General features: G+C 47.7%; 1 protein-coding gene across 3 annotated transcripts in view; it reads left to right on the top strand.

Moving 5' to 3' along the window:
- Nucleotides 1–19,937, top strand: part of HRAS (HRas proto-oncogene, GTPase) — an 88,731-nt gene that overhangs the window by 54,372 nt on the left and 14,422 nt on the right. For 2 of the 3 annotated variants that reach the window (XR_006281870.1, XM_043515858.1), the window contains exons 3-4: nucleotides 2,060–2,209; nucleotides 16,778–16,932. Coding sequence is in view for 2 of the 3 variants with exons in the window: in XM_043515858.1 (XP_043371793.1) it covers nucleotides 16,822–16,932 (111 nt within the window). In the remaining variant the exon portion in view is untranslated. The remainder of the gene's footprint in view (nucleotides 1–2,059; nucleotides 2,210–16,777; nucleotides 16,933–19,937) is intronic. The other variant, XM_038405514.2, reaches the window with a different exon arrangement.

The raw sequence follows: 19,937 nt of genomic DNA, 5'->3' as shown, positions 1-19,937 counted from the left end.
TCCTACTGCCTGGGAAACCTACAGAGCGGGGGAGGATCTGCGGGCTACTGGACTGGGAGCGGCTGCTGCCAGGCGGAAGCGCTTAGTTAGGTTTTCCTAGACAGCTTTGAATGAGAGCCAGCAGCCCTCACGCTACGGGAGAAAATCCATGAGGTCAGGAAATCCAGCAGCAGCTCCAGATCCGTGCTAGGGCGGTCTGCTTGGCATTGCTGATCCCAGCCGTTCTTTCCACCTCTCCTGCCAAACAATAACCTCCAATGGCTTTTGACTCTGTATCTTGTTTGGCTTCTGATGTACATCATTTGGCATCATTCTGAGGTATCTGCATGCAGGATGTTAGTTCGGTGATGAGGGCAGAGGGGGTGAATGTTCCACGAGACTGACTCGAACTACAAGCACTTGGGCTCTGGCTTTTCCGACTCCACCACGTGTGTGCCACAGCATCCAGCATGGAACAGAGAAGTGGAGATGTTAGTGGTTTTTTTCTATTTCTCTTTGCTTTAAAGTCACCCCTGTTTGAGAGCTACAAACTCCTCTCTCCCTCTTCCAGAGATTATTTTTTTAAGGCCAGAAGGGACCCCTTTGACCAACTAGTCTGAGCTCCTGCAGAACAGGCCCTAGAATTTTCCATCCCGTGAGTCCTGCACCGTGGGCAAGAACTAGTGGTAACTGTTATCACTCAAGCAAGTGACCGCTTTCCTTCCCTGCCCCCCCCCCCTTTTTTTTTTGGTAGCCAAGAAGCCTTCTTCAGAAGGACACGTCTTTGCAGGCAGGCCTCATCTGGTGTTGGGGTCTCGGTGGGTGCCAAGGGGCTGGCTAGCTAGCTAGCAGTCTGTAAGCTGTGCACACACCGGCTAGTCCACCCACGGTATAGCTGCAGTATCTGTGGGTAGATCTGCTGTTACATACAGCATGAGCACTGCAGCAGCATGTGAGCTTACTAGACATAGGGCAAGAGGGGGATAAATAGAAACTGGCCGTCCCTAAAGAAATGTGGCTGCCAGCAGCACTCCATAAAACCCAGCCTGCTGTGGCCTATAGGCCTGCTGTAACCTCTGGCAGCTGCAGGACAGTGCCTTTTGCTGCTTAATAATTAATGGGAAAGTCCCCCATCTGCTTTATGAATAGAACAACTTGGGTACTATGATAGCGAAACTATTTTATTCCTCCTCGTCCTCTCCAGCCCCCCAGAGAGTTCCCCTCCCAGAGGGTTGTGGGCTATCACGAAGCACTCGGCACCCCAGCTTGTATTGGTACAGTTACCCTGTGAAACATGACCTGTAGAAGGGGAAAATATCTTGGGCTTCTGTCTTTTTCCTTATGGTGATTGAGGCCCTCTGAAAGGTTTTGTTAAAAAAGAGTCTGCTTGTTTCATTCCTTGAGAAACCCAGGTCGTGTGGACCCTGGAAGACTCCATGGCAATTGGAAGGCTAATTAGATGATGACCTCACTGGAGAAGAGACTGAAAGCTGAGCAGAGAAGGGATTTTTATGCCTTGTCTGTATCAGGCTCTTGCTCTGATTGCCGTGATGAGTGGCCTGAAAATGATGTAGCTGCACTGGGGAAAACCCCATGTGTTTAGACTCCATTTGCATCTCGTGCTTTCCTTGTATAAAGCTTAGGGTTTGCACTACTGCACCTACGTCAGTAACTGCCAGAGCACTCGTGACTGGAATTGGGGCAAATTCCCAATGTTGACAAGGCCTGTCACTGTTTAAAAAATTGTTTGTTTTTTAACACGTTTATTTCCAATGTAGTATAAATTATTTGGAGAAAAGATGTCTCTGTTAAAGAGTCAATTAAGGTGAGAGAGCTCACAACACACAACCTCTGAGAGGCCCAGAAATTCCTCCTATTCTACCAGCCTCAACACGCCTGATATTTTTAAAGTAAAAATCAAGCAGAAATCTTGGTTTTGTGTTTTAAATTACTTTTCAGGCTTTCTCCAAGTGAGCTGTAGTTCACAAAAGCTTATGCTCTAATAAATTTGTTAGTCTCTAAGGTGCCACAAGTACTCCTTTTCTTTTTAAAAGCCCACTGTTTGACATATGCATTGCAGGTGGTTTTTAATGGACCAGTAAGGAAAGGTGTCTGTCCAACTGGTTTCTGGAATTTGGAAGGTGCCTAGGAGGAGACTGCAAGTGAGAGCAGCAGAGGTGCTGGCACCTGGTGAACACAGAAGTTGGCACAGAGCACACCAGTGCCTGGTATGTATATATACTGTTAGCAGTCTGAATAAATATGATTGGATTGGTGTGTAAACCGATGGTGTGCCGCATAAGGGAAGATCACAGTTGATCTGAAAGGGTATTCTAGAAGATGTCTACACACATTTGCAAACAACTCAACTCCATGTGTGGACACTCGTTTTTGTTTTGAGTGGCTAGATTAAACTGAAATAAGTGTCCACACAGCTTTTTGCATGAGTTTAGCTAAACTGGTTTAAAGTAACACCTTTAGATAAGCACATGTCACTGTGTGTGTAAGTAAGCCCTTGGAGCACATTTTATATTACAACTGATTAATACTGGGGGAGGGTCCTCAAAATTCAGTCACCTCTTTACTGAGGGATTATTGAAGAGAGCTAGATTGTAATTTTAGTATTAGAATTTGGTATGTAGCTACCTGCCACCCAGTATTATGTAATATGCATGGATGGCACCATGGAAATCTCTCCTCCCCTCTTGTGCCATTCCTATGGCTGTTAGTAGTGTTCATATTCCCTTGTAAATAATCCATCATGACAGCCTCCTGTTTGGTCCTGCAGTGTTTGTAAGTACTTCTCCCCTCCTGATGCCGTTGGGAAGCCATTTTCCAAGGCTGTGGTGGCAGATGGCTCTTTTCTATTGCAAATGGCCCCAAGATTGGAAATGATCTACTCAGTACACCTCAGACTTTTTACCCCACCCTTTCTGCATGCACAGCAGGGATCATGTCAAAAGTGGGAACCTGTTCTAGACTGACTCCCTATGCCACTAACCTACAGCACGTATAGCTCGTTGGCATGCAAATGTCCAAGCCAAAGCGTCAGTCCTCTTGCTCCCATCACATATGTGATAGGCTGTTGTCTGCCTAGGAGACATGCAGGCATTTGTTTGACTTCCCGTTGCAAACTGACATGGGGCCATGTTGTGCCCTCACCATGTCAATCTGGAATGAGTGTGCACTGGCTTCAGTTGAGTTACTGGCGTGAATCTGGAGTGTAACAGAGAGCAGGATTTGACCATGGAATATCCATCTTCTGCCCACAATTTTCCCATACCACCTGTGCTGTGTTCTTCCCAACTTCCTGCAAAAGGGGTACATTTAGGATGAAGACTGTTGGATGACTTAGGGAGATTTAATATTCCTTGAATAGTCTGTAAGCTTGCATCAGAAGCTGTGCACCTAGCCTGCAGCACCATCCCCTTTCCAGCTTCTCCAAACTCTCTCTTTTAACCCTTTATAAACATCAGGTTGCATCCTAAGGAAAATCCTAAGGGACCTTAACTGCAGTGTCACAGAAATGCTGCTGTAACAAGCTACCTGTCTGCACCCCAGGCAGTCTATGCTGGCATGTCTAGAACCAAGAATAAAGTCTGGAGCAGTCAGAAATGGACTTATTCACCAACATCCACCAGATCAAATTGTGTGTTACTGGCTGATTGTTAGAAAGGCCGGCCTCTTAAACTTAAATTGTAAGCTCTTTTGCGCAGGAACTATTGTGTGTGTGTGTGTGTGTGTGTGTGTGTGTGTGTACACAGCATCTAGCATAATGGGGCCCTATCCCTGATTGAAGACATTGCAGATTAATAATAATGGGACATTGCCACATTCCTCCTGCTTTGAAGTTAAAAAAATTAGCATTTAGTTCTCAGTGGCAATGATCTTTTCTCCTCACCTGATTTCTTAAATCAAATGCCTCACTGTGAAGTGGGCTGTAATTATTGGCCTGTTTGTCAAGTGGTAAGCTGATCTTCAGTAGACTGTATGGACTGTGTAAGTGACCTAGTCCCCATATTTTAAATTTTCTGTAGACCAGTGGTTCTCAAACTTCATTGTACTGCGACCCACTTCTGACAACAAAAATTACTACATGACCCCAGTGCCCTATGTCACTCTAGATTTTAGAGTCTAGAATCAGGGCTGGCATTATGGGGAGGTAAGCATGGCAATTGCCTGAGGCCCCACACCACAGGGGGCCCTGCAAAGCTAAGTTGTTCAGGCTTCAGCTTCAGCCCTGGGCAGCAGGGAGTCTAATGCCTTGGTGACCCCATTAAAACAAACTTGTGACCCACAGTTTGAGAACCATGGCTCTAGATTTTTATATAGGGAGAACCTGGGGGTAGGGAGTGGGAGTGGAATAGCAAAAGGTGTTACTGTTCAGGACCAAGGAGCTTTGGCAAAGCTGCAAGGGAGCTTTCCTTTTATCTTCTCTACATGTGCTTTGAAGGAAAGTATTCAGTCCAATGTCACCGCCTGGTAACCAGGGTTTGGGTGATTTTCGATGGGATTGCATCCCAGGTGGTGATTAGTTTCCTCTTGGCTTCTCAATGGTGTAGGTGAAAGACTATCACCTGTGTCTTGGTTGGGTTGGCACAAGCCTGGTTCTTATTCTAATAGGTTTAAAGCAGTGGTCACCAACTGGTCGATCACGATCTCTGGCGTGGCTGCTGCTAAGGCTTGCTCCCTGCCTGCCCTGGCCCCTCACCACTCCCAGAAGCCACCAGCACACCTCAGGGGTCTCCCTCCATGCGCTGCCCCTCTCTGCAAGCACTGCCCCGGCAGCTCCCATTGGCTGGGAATGGGGAGCTGTGGCCAATAGGAGCTGCAGGGACCGTGCTTGCAGAGAGGGGCAGTGTGTGGGGCCACATGCTGCCTGCCCCCCGCAGGGGTGCGTTGGCCCTTTCTGGGAGCAGTTTGGGGCCAGGGTAGGCAGGGAACCTACCTTAGTGGCAGCCACGCTGCACCGCCGACCAGGAGTCGCCGCAGGTAAGTGCTGCCCAGCAGGAGGCCGCACCCCAGCCCTGAGCCCCCTTATGGAGCCAGCACCAAGAACCCCCTCCTGTGCCCCAGCCCTGACCCCCTCTCAGAGCCAGCACCTTGTACTCCCTCCTACACTCCTGCCCCAACTCAGAGCCCTCTCCTGCACTCAGACTCCCTCCCAGAGCCCACACCCTCTCCTTCACCCTAACACTCTGCCCCAGCCTGGAGCCGCCTCCTGCACCCAAACTCCCTCCCAGAGTTTGCACCCTTCACCCCCTTCTGCACCTCAAACCCTTGCCCCAGGCTCAGCCCAGAGCCTGCACCCCTTTCTGAAACCCAACCCCTTATCCCAGCCTGGGATGATGGGGGTGTGTGTGTGGAGTGAGTGGGGCGGGGCTTTGGGGAAGGGGAGGGGCCTCAGGGAAGGGGCAGGATAGATCCTGGGTTGCCCTTAAATTCAAAAAGTGATCTTGGGCGTAAAAAGATTGGAGACCGCTGATATAGAGGTTGCTCAAAGCACGTCAGTCTGTTCTCAACAGTGGCAAAGTCCTCCTCACTGGTTCGTATATAAAATGCCTGTATTGCTCTGTATGGGCTGGTCATTGGTATCTATGTTGAAGAGGGTTGGTGCTGACGCACTGCCCTGTGGGAGGCCATTTTGTCATCTCCTGTGGCTCTGTTTCTGGCACAGTTCTGTGTGCAGCGCTGAGGGGCCTGAGCAGAGCAATGGAAGGGGCAGGACTGGAGGAGCAGGAAGTGCAATGGCCCAGCGCTGAAGTGCACGGGCAGGGCTGGAGGAGCAGGAGGGGCAATAGCTCAGCGCTGAGGGACATGGGCAGGGCTGCGGGGACGGGTCTGGAGGAGGAGGTGTTGTGATGGCTGAGTGCTGAGGGGCAGGGCTGGAGAAGGAGGAGCAATAGCTCAGGGGCACGGGCAGGCCTGGGGGGGCAGGAGGTGCAACAGCTCAGCGTTGAGGTGCACAGGCAGGGCTGGGGGGGCAATGCTGGAGGAGCAGGAGGTGCGATGGCTCAGCGCTGAGGGACCACGGGGGGCTGTGGAGGGAGCATCAAGTCTAGAAAGAGGCTTTCTTTTAAATTTATAAAAACCCTCTCATCCAACAGACTCCAAGCGCACGCGCACACACTATGCGAAGTGTTACTGACTATGACAAACTATAAATGAGCTGTAACTTAGCTGTCCCTCCCCACAACACACACACACACACACACACACACACACACACACACACACAAGCAAAAGCCTGAGTGAATACACAGCCTTGAAGCTTAGCAGACTGGCTGTGGGCCAGCATGGGAAGTGAATACTAGAGGCCAGGGCCTGAGTGAGCACAAGGCCTCCAGCGTCTGAATCTGTAAATCCAGGGACTCATCCCAGTAGATCACAACTATCTTGACTGCTCACAGGATCTCAGGAGTTGCAGTCCAAGATTGAGGAGCACCCAGGTCGAGCATTGCAGGGGGTTACAGTGCGCAGTGTGGGAAGGCCTGCTTGGTAGCAGTGTCTGTGCCGCCTGGCTCCTCTCCAGGAACACTAGGTTCGATGGCAGAGCTTTAAAAACAAACAAGGAAGCTTGAGTGGCCGGTTCCGTTTGTGTGGGAGCCAGCGAGTGCCTCACCGTTCCAAAAAGAGATGCTGGGACAGTGAGCCGGGGGACAGACGGGCTTGGGGATTGGTTGGTGTTATGGCTGATATTGACATGCTGATCCCTGACCCTCGGCTGACTTCTGGCAGGCGTAGCCATAGTCTGATGGGGGTGGATTGCCATTTAAACCGTCAGGGTTTTGTAATCTTCCTCTTGTATGCGCTGAGTCAGAGTTCCTCTTTCACAGTGGAATTGGGACAAAAATAAAGGGTGTGTATGGGGGGGGAATAAAGGGTGTACGTCCCTGCCCACTGCTGGTAATGGCAGTGCAGGTTTCTGCCGAAGCCTGACTTCCCAGCAATACCAATTACAAATGCCCTCTGCCAGCACCTTTCACATTGCTAATAAGTCAGACTGGCTGCAGCTGGGGAGACGAATGCATAATGTACGCTCAGTTCCTTGGAAAAATTAATGAGCCTTTTTGAAGTATCGTCCCCAGCTCAGGAGCACAGAGGAGATGGGAGGGCTGTGGGGGTTGGACCCTGCTTCCTTGCTGTTGCTCCTCAAACAAGGCTTCAAGTAGCCAATATAGTAATAGGGGCTTATTAGCTTAGGTGGCTAGCAGGTAATGTAAGTGCCCTGCCCTCTGACGTGTGAACCTGTTGCAGAAGGCTGTAAGGGTTTAACTCAGTTCTGAAGATGGTGGCATATAGCCAAAAAGCTTGCTTAAAAAAAAAATTGTTAGCGCTGCCTAATGATTAGTTCAAGGGCTGGGAGTTAGGACTCCTGGGTTCTACTCCCAGCTGTGCTGTTAACATTAACAACATAGTCTCTGATCTTAACCAAGTCATTTAGGCCAAGATTTTCAAACCCGACTAAAAAAGAAAAGGAGTACTTGTGGCACCTTAGAGACTAACAAATTTATTAGAGCATAAGCTTTCGTGAGCTACAGCTCACTTCATCGGATGCATTTGGTGGAAAAAACAGAGTAGAGATTTATATACACACACACAGAGAACATGAAACAATGGGTTTATCATACACACTGTAAGGAGAGTGATCACTTAAGATAAGCCATCACCAACAGCAGGGGGGGGAAGGAGGAAAACCTTTCATGGTGACAAGCAGGTAGGCTAATTCCAGCAGTTAACAAGAATATCAGAGGAACAGTGGGGGGTGGGGTGGGAGGGAGAAATACCATGGGGAAATAGTTTTACTTTGTGTAATGACTCATCCATTCCCAGTCTCTATTCAAGCCTAAGTTAATTGTATCCAGTTTGCAAATTAATTCCAATTCAGCAGTCTCTCGTTGGAGTCTGTTTTTGAAGCTTTTTTGTTGAAGTATAGCCACTCTTAGGTCTGTGATCGAGTGACCAGAGAGATTGAAGTGTTCTCCAACTGGTTTTTGAATGTTATAATTCTTGACGTCTGATTTGTGTCCATTCATTCTTTTACGTAGAGACTGTCCAGTTTGGCCAATGTACATGGCAGAGGGGCATTGCTGGCACATGATGGCATATATCACATTGGTAGATGCGCAGGTGAAGGAGCCTCTGATAGTGTGGCTGATGTGATTAGGCCCTATGATGGTATCCCCTGAATAGATATGTGGACAGAGTTGGCAACGGGCTTTGTTGCAAGGATAGGTTCCTGGGTTAGTGGTTCTGTTGTGTGGTGTGTGGTTGCTGGTGAGTATTTGCTTCAGATTGGGGGGCTGTCTGTAAGCAAGGACTGGTCTATCTCCCAAGATCTGAGAGAGCGATGGCTCGTCCTTCAGGATAGGTTGTAGATCCTTGATGATGCGTTGGAGGGGTTTTAGTTGGGGGCTGAAGGTGATGGCGAGTGGCGTTCTGTTGTTTTCTTTGTTGGGCCTGTCCTGTAGTAGGTGACTTCTGGGTACTCTTCTGGCTCTGTCAATCTGTTTCTTTACTTCAGCAGGTGGGTACTGTAGTTGTAGGAATGCATGATAGAGATCTTGTAGGTGTTTGTCTCTGTCTGAGGGGTTGGAGCAAATGCGGTTATATCGTAGCGCTTGGCTGTAGACAATGGATCGAGTGGTATGATCTGGATGAAAGCTAGAGGCATGTAGGTAGGAATAGCGGTCAGTAGGTTTCCGATATAGGGTGGTGTTTATGTGACCATCGCTTATTAGCACCGTAGTGTCCAGGAAGTGGATCTCTTGTGTGGACTGGTCCAGGCTGAGGTTGATGGTGGGATGGAAATTGTTGAAATCATGGTGGAATTCCTCAAGAGCTTCTTTTCCATGGGTCCAGATGATGAAGATGTCATCAATGTAGCGCAAGTAGAGTAGGGGCATTAGGGAACGAGAGCTGAGGAAGCGTTGTTCTAAGTCAGCCATAAAAATGTTGGCATACTGTGGGGCCATGCGGGTACCCATCGCAGTGCCGCTGATTTGAAGGTATACATTGTCACCAAATGTGAAATAGTTATGGGTCAGGACAAAGTCACAAAGTTCTGCCACCAGGTTAGCCGTGACAGTATCGGGGATACTGTTCCTGACGGCTTGTAGTCCATCTTTGTGTGGAATATTGGTGTAGAGGGCTTCTACATCCATAGTGGCTAGGATGGTGTTTTTAGGAAGATCACCAATGGACTGTAGTTTCCTCAGGAAATCGGTGGTGTCTCGAAGATAGCTGGGAGTGCTGGTAACGAAGGGCCTGAGGAGGGAGTCTACATAGCCAGACAATCCTGCTGTCAGGGTGCCAATGCCTGAGATGATGGGGCGTCCAGGATTTCCAGGTTTATGGATCTTGGGTAGCAGATAGAATACCCCAGGTCCTGGCTCCAGGGGTGTGTCTGTGCGGATTTGTTCTTGTGCTTTTTCAGGGAGTTTCTTGAGCAAATGCTGTAGTTTCTTTTGGTAACTCTCACTGGGATCAGAGGGTAATGGCTTGTAGAAAGTGGTGTTGGAGAGCTGCCTAGTAGCCTCTTGTTCATACTCTGACCTATTCATGATGACGACAGCACCTCCTTTGTCAGCCTTTTTGATTATGATGTCAGAGTTGTTTCTGAGGCTGTGGATGGCACTGTGTTCTGCATGGCTGAGGTTATGGGGTAAGCGATGCTGCTTTTCCACAATTTCAGCTCGTGCACGTCGGCGGAAGCAGTCTATGTAGAAATCCAGGCTGCTGTTTCGACCTTCAGGAGGAGTCCACCTAGAATCCTTCTTTTTGTAGTGTTGGCAGGAAGGTCTCTGTGGGTTAATATGTTGGTCAGAGGTGTGTTGGAAATATTCCTTGAGTCTGAGACGTCGAAAATAGGATTCTAGGTCACCACAGAACTGTATCATGTTCGTGGGGGTGGAGGGGCAAAAGGAGAGGCCCCGAGATAGGACAGATTCTTCCGCTGGGCTAAGAGTATAGTTGGATAGATTAACAATATTGCTGGGTGGGTTACGGGAACCATTGTTGTGGCCCCTTGTGGCATATAGTAGTTTAGATAGCTTAGTGTCCTTTTTCTTTTGTAGAGAATCAAAGTGTGTTTTGTAAATGGCTTGTCTAGTTTTTGTAAAGTCCAGCCACGAGGAAGTTTGTGTGGAAGGTTGGTTCTTTATGAGTGTATCCAGTTTTGAGAGCTCATTCTTAATCTTTCCCTGTTTGCTGTAGAGGATGTTGATCAGGTGGTTCCGCAGTTTCCTTGAGAGTGTGTGGCACAAGCTGTCAGCATAGTCTGTGTGGTATGTAGATTGTAATGGATTTTTTACCTTCAGTCCTTTCGGTATGATGTCCATCTGTTTGCATTTGGAGAGGAAGATGATGTCTGTCTGTATCTGTGCGAGTTTTTTCATGAAGTTGACAGATTTCCACTCTATACGGCTAAATTCAGTGCCTTGCATAATCACAGGTTTCAGAGTAGCAGCCGTGTTAGTCTGTATTCTCAAAAAGAAAAGGAGTACTTGTGGCACCTTAGAGACTAACAAATTTATTAGAGCATAAGCTTTCGTGAGCTACAGCTCACTTCATCGGATGCATTTGGTGGAAAATCCATTACAATCTACATACCACACAGACTATGCTGACAGCTTGTGCCACACACTCTCAAGGAAACTGCGGAACCACCTGATCAACATCCTCTACAGCAAACAGGGAAAGATTAAGAATGAGCTCTCAAAACTGGATACACTCATAAAGAACCAACCTTCCACACAAACTTCCTCGTGGCTGGACTTTACAAAAACTAGACAAGCCATTTACAAAACACACTTTGATTCTCTACAAAAGAAAAAGGACACTAAGCTATCTAAACTACTATATGCCACAAGGGGCCACAACAATGGTTCCCGTAACCCACCCAGCAATATTGTTAATCTATCCAACTATACTCTTAGCCCAGCGGAAGAATCTGTCCTATCTCGGGGCCTCTCCTTTTGCCCCTCCACCCCCACGAACATGATACAGTTCTGTGGTGACCTAGAATCCTATTTTCGACGTCTCAGACTCAAGGAATATTTCCAACACACCTCTGACCAACATATTAACCCACAGAGACCTTCCTGCCAACACTACAAAAAGAAGGATTCTAGGTGGACTCCTCCTGAAGGTCGAAACAGCAGCCTGGATTTCTACATAGACTGCTTCCGCCGACGTGCACGAGCTGAAATTGTGGAAAAGCAGCATCGCTTACCCCATAACCTCAGCCATGCAGAACACAGTGCCATCCACAGCCTCAGAAACAACTCTGACATCATAATCAAAAAGGCTGACAAAGGAGGTGCTGTCGTCATCATGAATAGGTCAGAGTATGAACAAGAGGCTACTAGGCAGCTCTCCAACACCACTTTCTACAAGCCATTACCCTCTGATCCCAGTGAGAGTTACCAAAAGAAACTACAGCATTTGCTCAAGAAACTCCCTGAAAAAGCACAAGAACAAATCCGCACAGACACACCCCTGGAGCCAGGACCTGGGGTATTCTATCTGCTACCCAAGATCCATAAACCTGGAAATCCTGGACGCCCCATCATCTCAGGCATTGGCACCCTGACAGCAGGATTGTCTGGCTATGTAGACTCCCTCCTCAGGCCCTTCGTTACCAGCACTCCCAGCTATCTTCGAGACACCACCGATTTCCTGAGGAAACTACAGTCCATTGGTGATCTTCCTAAAAACACCATCCTAGCCACTATGGATGTAGAAGCCCTCTACACCAATATTCCACACAAAGATGGACTACAAGCCGTCAGGAACAGTATCCCCGATACTGTCACGGCTAACCTGGTGGCAGAACTTTGTGACTTTGTCCTGACCCATAACTATTTCACATTTGGTGACAATGTATACCTTCAAATCAGCGGCACTGCGATGGGTACCCGCATGGCCCCACAGTATGCCAACATTTTTATGGCTGACTTAGAACAACGCTTCCTCAGCTCTCGTTCCCTAATGCCCCTACTCTACTTGCGCTACATTGATGACATCTTCATCATCTGGACCCATGGAAAAGAAGCTCTTGAGGAATTCCACCATGATTTCAACAATTTCCATCCCACCATCAACCTCAGCCTGGACCAGTCCACACAAGAGATCCACTTCCTGGACACTACGGTGCTAATAAGCGATGGTCACATAAACACCACCCTATATCGGAAACCTACTGACCGCTATTCCTACCTACATGCCTCTAGCTTTCATCCAGATCATACCACTCGATCCATTGTCTACAGCCAAGCGCTACGATATAACCGCATTTGCTCCAACCCCTCAGACAGAGACAAACACCTACAAGATCTCTATCATGCATTCCTACAACTACAGTACCCACTTGCTGAAGTAAAGAAACAGATTGACAGAGCCAGAAGAGTACCCAGAAGTCACCTACTACAGGACAGGCCCAACAAAGAAAACAACAGAACGCCACTCGCCATCACCTTCAGCCCCCCACCTAAAACCCCTCCAACGCATCATCAAGGATCTACAACCTATCCTGAAGGACGAGCCATCGCTCTCTCAGATCTTGGGAGATAGACCAGTCCTTGCTTACAGACAGCCCCCAATCTGAAGCAAATACTCACCAGCAACCACACACCACACAACAGAACCACTAACCCAGGAACCTATCCTTGCAACAAAGCCCGTTGCCAACTCTGTCCACATATCTATTCAGGGGATACCATCATAGGGCCTAATCACATCAGCCACACTATCAGAGGCTCCTTCACCTGCGCATCTACCAATGTGATATATGCCATCATGTGCCAGCAATGCCCCTCTGCCATGTACATTGGCCAAACTGGACAGTCTCTACGTAAAAGAATGAATGGACACAAATCAGACGTCAAGAATTATAACATTCAAAAACCAGTTGGAGAACACTTCAATCTCTCTGGTCACTCGATCACAGACCTAAGAGTGGCTATACTTCAACAAAAAAGCTTCAAAAACAGACTCCAACGAGAGACTGCTGAATTGGAATTAATTTGCAAACTGGATACAATTAACTTAGGCTTGAATAGAGACTGGGAATGGATGAGTCATTACACAAAGTAAAACTATTTCCCCATGGTCTTTCTCCCTCCCCCCCCACCCCCCACTGTTCCTCTGATATTCTTGTTAACTGCTGGAATTAGCCTACCTGCTTGTCACCATGAAAGGTTTTCCTCCTTCCCCCCCCTGCTGTTGGTGATGGCTTATCTTAAGTGATCACTCTCCTTACAGTGTGTATGATAAACCCATTGTTTCATGTTCTCTGTGTGTGTGTATATAAATCTCTACTCTGTTTTTTCCACCAAATGCATCCGATGAAGTGAGCTGTAGCTCACGAAAGCTTATGCTCTAATAAATTTGTTAGTCTCTAAGGTGCCACAAGTACTCCTTTTCTTTTTGAGAATACAGACTAACACGGCTGCTACTCTGAAACCCGACTAGTGATTTTGGGCACCCAATTTCAAACTTCTCTAAAAGGGTCTGATTTTCATAGGGCGGGTACTCGGCACTATCTGAAAAATCAGGTCCCTTTAAATTAGGCAAGTTAGGTGCCAGTTTTGTCTTTAATCTCTCTACCCCTCAGTTTCCCCATCTGTAAAATAATGCCTAACCTGACAGCTCAACCCATGAATGTATGCAGTCACATAGAGAACATCAGATGGTGCATGCTGTCAAAGTGCACAGTGTTCTGTTTAGGATAGAATTTGTGAATGGGTTTTAATTCAGATTGATTTTTCTTTGATTATTTGAAGTGACTTCGGTTACTGATGACGGATGCTAGATAATGGGTCTTACCAGTAAAGTCCATTTTAGATGACTTCTCTCCCCTGCCCCTTCAGTTTTAGGCAAAGTGCACATATTTTTAATCAAGATGAATTCAGATTTAAATTCGAATGAATTTGCATTAAAATAGCAATCTGATTATAAATGCAGAATAAAGCCAGTTGACCTCCAAAGGCAGAGCGCGTGTGACAGAAGGAAAAAGGTATGAATTCAGATAGTGTGAACCAGTGGATTCTAACCAGCCTCAGGGATTTTGGCAGGTAGTCAAGAAGGTGAACTGGCTCTCCAACAAAGCCCCAAATCCCACAGGCCCAAAAGGTACTCTGCTAGGGATGATCTGATTACCACAGACATGCTGGGGGGAGAAAAGGAGGCCAGAGGGACTGCAGTAGTACTTAGCAAAGGGGTGTATCTATATTCAGGTTATCATAGTCTATGCCCAGTCTTCAGTTCCACTTCCCCATATGTTCTCTTACATCTCAGGTAAGTCCGGAGTTTCCCAGGAAGGCATTTCCCAGCCTGTGCCCAACTCTCCCCAAACTCTAACTTGTTCCCAATGTGTCTGCCTCTTCTCTGCCCCGCCCTGGAGCTGTTTTTTCCCTTGGTACTCCTTCAGCCTCCAATTGTCTTGGGTGTTACCCTCTCTCTTCTCTCTCTGCCATCAACTGGGTCTGGGTTATATAAACTCCATGTCCCACCTATTCCCAGCAGCCTCTGAGAGGAGTGATTGGAGTCAGCTGCTTGGGTGGGTTTTTTTTCTTTTTCTCGCAGTTATAGTGATAGTTCACTGTGATAGTTCACTGTGTCACATATGGATACATTTCCAGGGAGTTCAGTGGCACAGGAAAGCATAAAAGAGATTATAGGTCCTTTGGGTGGGTTTTGCTTTTCTAATTTGATTTCAGAGTAGCAGCCGTGTTAGTCTGTATTCGCAAAAAGAAAAGGAGTACTTGTGGCACCTTAGAGACTAACAAATTTATTAGAGCATAAGCTTTCGTGAGCTACAGCTCACTTCATCGGATGCATTTGGTGGAAAAAACAGAGGAGAGATTATATACACACACACAGAGAACATGAAACAATGGGTTTATCATACACACTGTAAGGAGAGTGATCACTTAAGATAAGCCATCACCAACAGCAGGGGGGGAAGGAGGAAAACCTTTCATGGTGACAAGCAGGTAGGCTAATTCCAGCAGTTAACAAGAATATCAGAGGAACAGTGGGGGGTGGGGTGGGAGGGAGAAATACCATGGGGAAATAGTTTTACTTTGTGTAATGACTCATCCATTCCCAGTCTCTATTCAAGCCTAAGTTAATTGTATCCAGTTTGCAAATTAATTCCAATTCAGCAGTCTCTCGTTGGAGTCTGTTTTTGAAGCTTTTGTGTTGAAGTATAGCCACTCTTAGGTCTGTGATCGAGTGACCAGAGAGATTGAAGTGTTCTCCAACTGGTTTTTGAATGTTATAATTCTTGACGTCTGATTTGTGTCCATTCATTCTTTTACGTAGAGACTGTCCAGTTTGGCCAATGTACATGGCAGAGGGGCATTGCTGGCACATGATGGCATATATCACATTGGTAGATGTACATTGGCCAAACTGGACAGTCTCTACGTAAAAGAATGAATGGACACAAATCAGACGTCAAGAATTATAACATTCAAAAACCAGTTGGAGAACACTTCAATCTCTCTGGTCACTCGATCACAGACCTAAGAGTGGCTATACTTCAACACAAAAGCTTCAAAAACAGACTCCAACGAGAGACTGCTGAATTGGAATTAATTTGCAAACTGGATACAATTAACTTAGGCTTGAATAGAGACTGGGAATGGATGAGTCATTACACAAAGTAAAACTATTTCCCCATGGTATTTCTCCCTCCCACCCCACCCCCCACTGTTCCTCTGATATTCTTGTTAACTGCTGGAATTAGCCTACCTGCTTGTCACCATGAAAGGTTTTCCTCCTTCCCCCCCCTGCTGTTGGTGATGGCTTATCTTAAGTGATCACTCTCCTTACAGTGTGTATGATAAACCCATTGTTTCATGTTCTCTGTGTGTGTGTATATAAATCTCTCCTCTGTTTTTTCCACCAAATGCATCCGATGAAGTGAGCTGTAGCTCACGAAAGCTTATGCTCTAATAAATTGTTAGTCTCTAAGGTGCCACAAGTACTCCTTTTCTTTTTGCTAATTTGATTGTCTTACAAGAGAATATTTGGAAGGTGGGATGGTTTGTACGTGTGTGGGGAAAGAGAGGGTAGTGCAGTCTGTGGGTAGAATTCATTCCTGCTGTAATTCCATTGATTTGAGCCAAGTTACACCAGAGATGAATGTAGGCTTGGGTCCCCCTGGTGATTAGATTTCTTCCAAAGGAAGGTCACATTGCTGCTGCTATCATCATCTGAAACTCATTTTCAGAGGGGAATGGGTTGGACAACAGCATCATACATTCACCTGCCTGCCTAAGTGTAGTGTCCATGCATTGGAAAGCCTTTTAAAACACTTCAGAATGGGAGGCAGCCTGGGCTTGTAAGGCCCTGGACAGGAGATTTGGGTTCTGTTCCCAGCTCTTATCGCTCACCTGCTGTGTGACCTTGGGCCAGGCACCCCGTGCCCGTGTTTCCCTCGTACGCTTTGGCTGTCTTGCCAAATTCCCAGATTCTCTGACTCTGTTTGTACAGCCCCAGTTTCTGCTGGGGCACGCAAGTGCTACTGGAATACAAATAATAAAAGTCAGCCGTAACTGGCTAGGTTTTGTGGGAATGGGAGACCCTCGATACTCATGCAATGAAGTTATTGTTTCACTCCCTTCTAACTGCAGCTGTCCCCACTTTATACCGGTGCCTCTCGCTGTGTCATGCTGCATAGCCACCGCTGGCTTTCTCCTGCGTGGCTCTGGGGCAGCAGTGGCAAAGCTAGGTGACAAGAAAGAAGCACTAACCTAATGCTGATGGTGTCTGTATCTCTGTCCTTGCAGGTGGTGGTGCTGCTGGAGACCCTGAGCTGGGGTCAGTGGGAAGATGACCGAGTATAAGCTGGTGGTGGTTGGAGCAGGTGGCGTTGGGAAGAGCGCTTTGACAATACAGCTCATTCAGAACCATTTTGTTGATGAATATGACCCCACAATAGAGGTGAGCACCCTGCAGACTGTGAAATGGGAGTGAGTCTGAGAGTTTCTTATATGATCTTCAACTTTTTAACTTTGCGGTGGATTCCAGGGGCTGTTTGTTTAACCAGAGAATTCAGAGTTAAAACATGGAGAGATCAAATCTGAGAAGCCAACCCAAAAACCTGAGTTACAACTCCAGGGATGGTTGTAGCCCTGTGGTTCTGAACCTTTTCTTTACCAGGCCTTCCCAACTAACTGGGACACCTCTACTAATAGAAAGACGGGAAAGTCAAGGTATTTTCAACCTGTGCCCCCCTGCAACTCCCCTTTTAAGAACTCACAATTCAGCCATAGGAGGTGAGGTTCAGCTTTCCTAACATTTGTTTGCTTGTGCTTCCAGTACATGCATTCTTTTCTTGAAATCACAGTTGAGCTCGAATGGATAACGGCAGAGAAGAAACACAGGCCAGATCTGGTGGAAAAAATACCAGTTGGAAGTGTATTGGAAAAGAATCCTCAAGGAGAGAGAGTGAAAATACAGAATCTTGTATCCCTCTCAGGCTTCTGCAGCTGGTGGAGGGATCAGCTTCCTTAGTGTGGCTGGGGCTCCCTTAAAATCAAGAGCTCCCTTTTCTAGGGCTGGGCAGCTAATTTTCTGACCTTCCATCCTTGGGGAGCTGGGTTCAAATCTCACTTCAGTCCCAAATTAAAATGCCTTGAGTTTGGTCTCAGCCTGAGCCCCTGGGGGATGTTCCTCCACTTTACAGAGCTACCACATGTTGCCACAACACCCCTAAGTGTGTTAGGGGATTGCAGTGACCTAACTTGCGGTGGGTTGCTGTCTGCGCTGAGGAAAGGCCCTGGGCTGGAATAGTGGTAGGTGCTGCAGGTCAGGATGTTGCATGGGCATAGCTGTGGACGGGCTAATAGCAGAGGGTGTTGGGGGCTAGGATTGAGGTGTGTTTGGTGGAACTTCTGGGGGGGGCCTTAAGAGGTTGGGTTTGTATGAGCTGCTTCAGATCAGGACTGAGATGCAATTGAAGACTTGGGGGCAGAAGGAAGTTTGCGTAAGGTCTTTAATGTCTATTTGTGTCTGACTTTACTCCGGATGGTGACTTTCTCTCTCTCCTTTGGGAGGCTGATGTGACTGAGTGGACAGAGCACTGAACTGGGACTTGATCTGGTTTCTATTCCCAGTTCTGCCATTGGCCTCCTGGGTGACTAAAAAAGGCACAGAGAGGCAAAGAGACTTAGTTTTCCCTTCTGTAAAATGGGAACAATGATACTGACTTCCTCTGTAAAGTGCTGTGAGATCTGCTGATGGAAAGTTCTGTATGAGTGGTGGTGGTGTTGTATAGTCGAAAGAAAGGATTAACCCTTCTGAAGTGCTCAGAGTGTGGTGAGGGATGTGGCATAATCTTCTGAACAAAACAGAACTTTGCTTCCCTTCGAATAGTAGGGAGCTACTCTACTGTCTTAAAAATTCAGCCCCCTGCCCTTGCTGCTACCACCAGTCCAGCCCACCAGAGACAGCAGTGGCGAGAGCACTGGTGTAGACACAGGGCTGGTGGGCAGCAGCACTTTAACCACTCTGTCACCTAACCTTGCTTGGAGTAAGTCCGTACAACATTGTGCTTGAAACCCTGGTGGACGCTGGGCCTGTCCACTTTGTGGCTGAAAGGGTGCTAGCAATTAGCCCTGGGAATTCATAGCCCAGAAACATGTTGTGTTTCCTCAGTCACGAACTCCCTGTCCTCGCTGCTGGAGGACTTCTTGTACTGGCACCCTTCTAGCAACAGATGGGTCTAAACACAGCTTTATGCTAGTATCACTTAGGATCAGAGCCCTGCTGTGTCGGGCGCTGTATATACACAGCCGTTGTCTTAAAGAGCTTGCAACCTATATAGACAAGTTGGAAACGTTATCTCTGTTTTACAGTTAGGGAGATGAGGCAGAGAGAGATTAAGTGACTTGTCCAAGGTCACACAGGGAGTCTGTGGCAGGGATTGAAACCAGGTCTCCCGAGTCCCAGGCCTACACCTTAATCACAAAGCCCTCCTCCCTTCCTTGGACTTCAGCCACCTTCTGGGGCAGGATCTAGAACAACTATGTGTGGCAAAGTGAAATTACAGCCCATCTCACAAGGTCCTGGAGCCTGGGCCCCAGTCTGAGCCTAAACATGTACACTGCAGTTAAACAGCCCCTTAGCCTGAGCCCGAATCAGCGGGCATGGGCCAGCCATGGTTTTTAATGGCAGTGTAGACATCCCTTAGGCTTTTCTGCCCCAGCCCCTCTTCTGGGCTGTTGCTGCAGAAGCTCCAGTACTTTCTTAGAAATCTACTCTAGGTCGTTTTGCAGGAAAGCACCGTGACAGCCCCACGTGACAGATGCCTGTGCTGGGAAGCAGAGGTTTCCACTGCTCTGTGAGGAGCAGAGCCCTGCTCTTCATTGGACTGGGAGAGGTGGATGCGGCCCCTCTCCGCCCCTGATAATGGACAGGAGAGAGTGCCCCAAACTCTCAAGTGGCTGGTTTTCAGCCTCTGCTGTCCTCTGCAGCCTCACAGCCTTGTTTCTGGTGTGCCTGCCATGCCATTTCCACGTGCTGTAGAGATTCACTCCACATAAACACGGCGCTGGGAATGTAAACCCTGAGCATTGTTTAACTGAATGTCCCCTGCAAGCGGCATGCTGCTACTGTACCCTCTCTAGCGTACGTCCGCACCTCCTGTGCCTCTGAAATGCTTACTTTTCCCCTCGTCTGCTTTGTGCAGGCCAGGCAGTCCCCTCCCATAGGTATCTACGGTTCCCCCTGCACCATGCCCTCTGCCACTTCATACCCTCATAGGAACCTCAAACCACTGAGGCTTTCACTGCTCTGATAAATAGTTTTCCTCCTTTCACTTAAATATATTTGCCTGCTGCTTCCTCCCCCCCACCCCGCCCCAGAGTTACACTAGCATGCTGTGCTGTGATGGCAGGAAGGAATCTCCTTTCAGTAGCAGCCCCATCTTCCTAAAAATACACCAT

The sequence above is a fragment of the Dermochelys coriacea genome, chromosome 6, assembly GCF_009764565.3.
Source record: "Dermochelys coriacea isolate rDerCor1 chromosome 6, rDerCor1.pri.v4, whole genome shotgun sequence".
NCBI classification, from domain to species: Eukaryota; Metazoa; Chordata; order Testudines; family Dermochelyidae; genus Dermochelys; species Dermochelys coriacea.
This window is presented reverse-complemented; position numbering and strand designations above follow the sequence as displayed.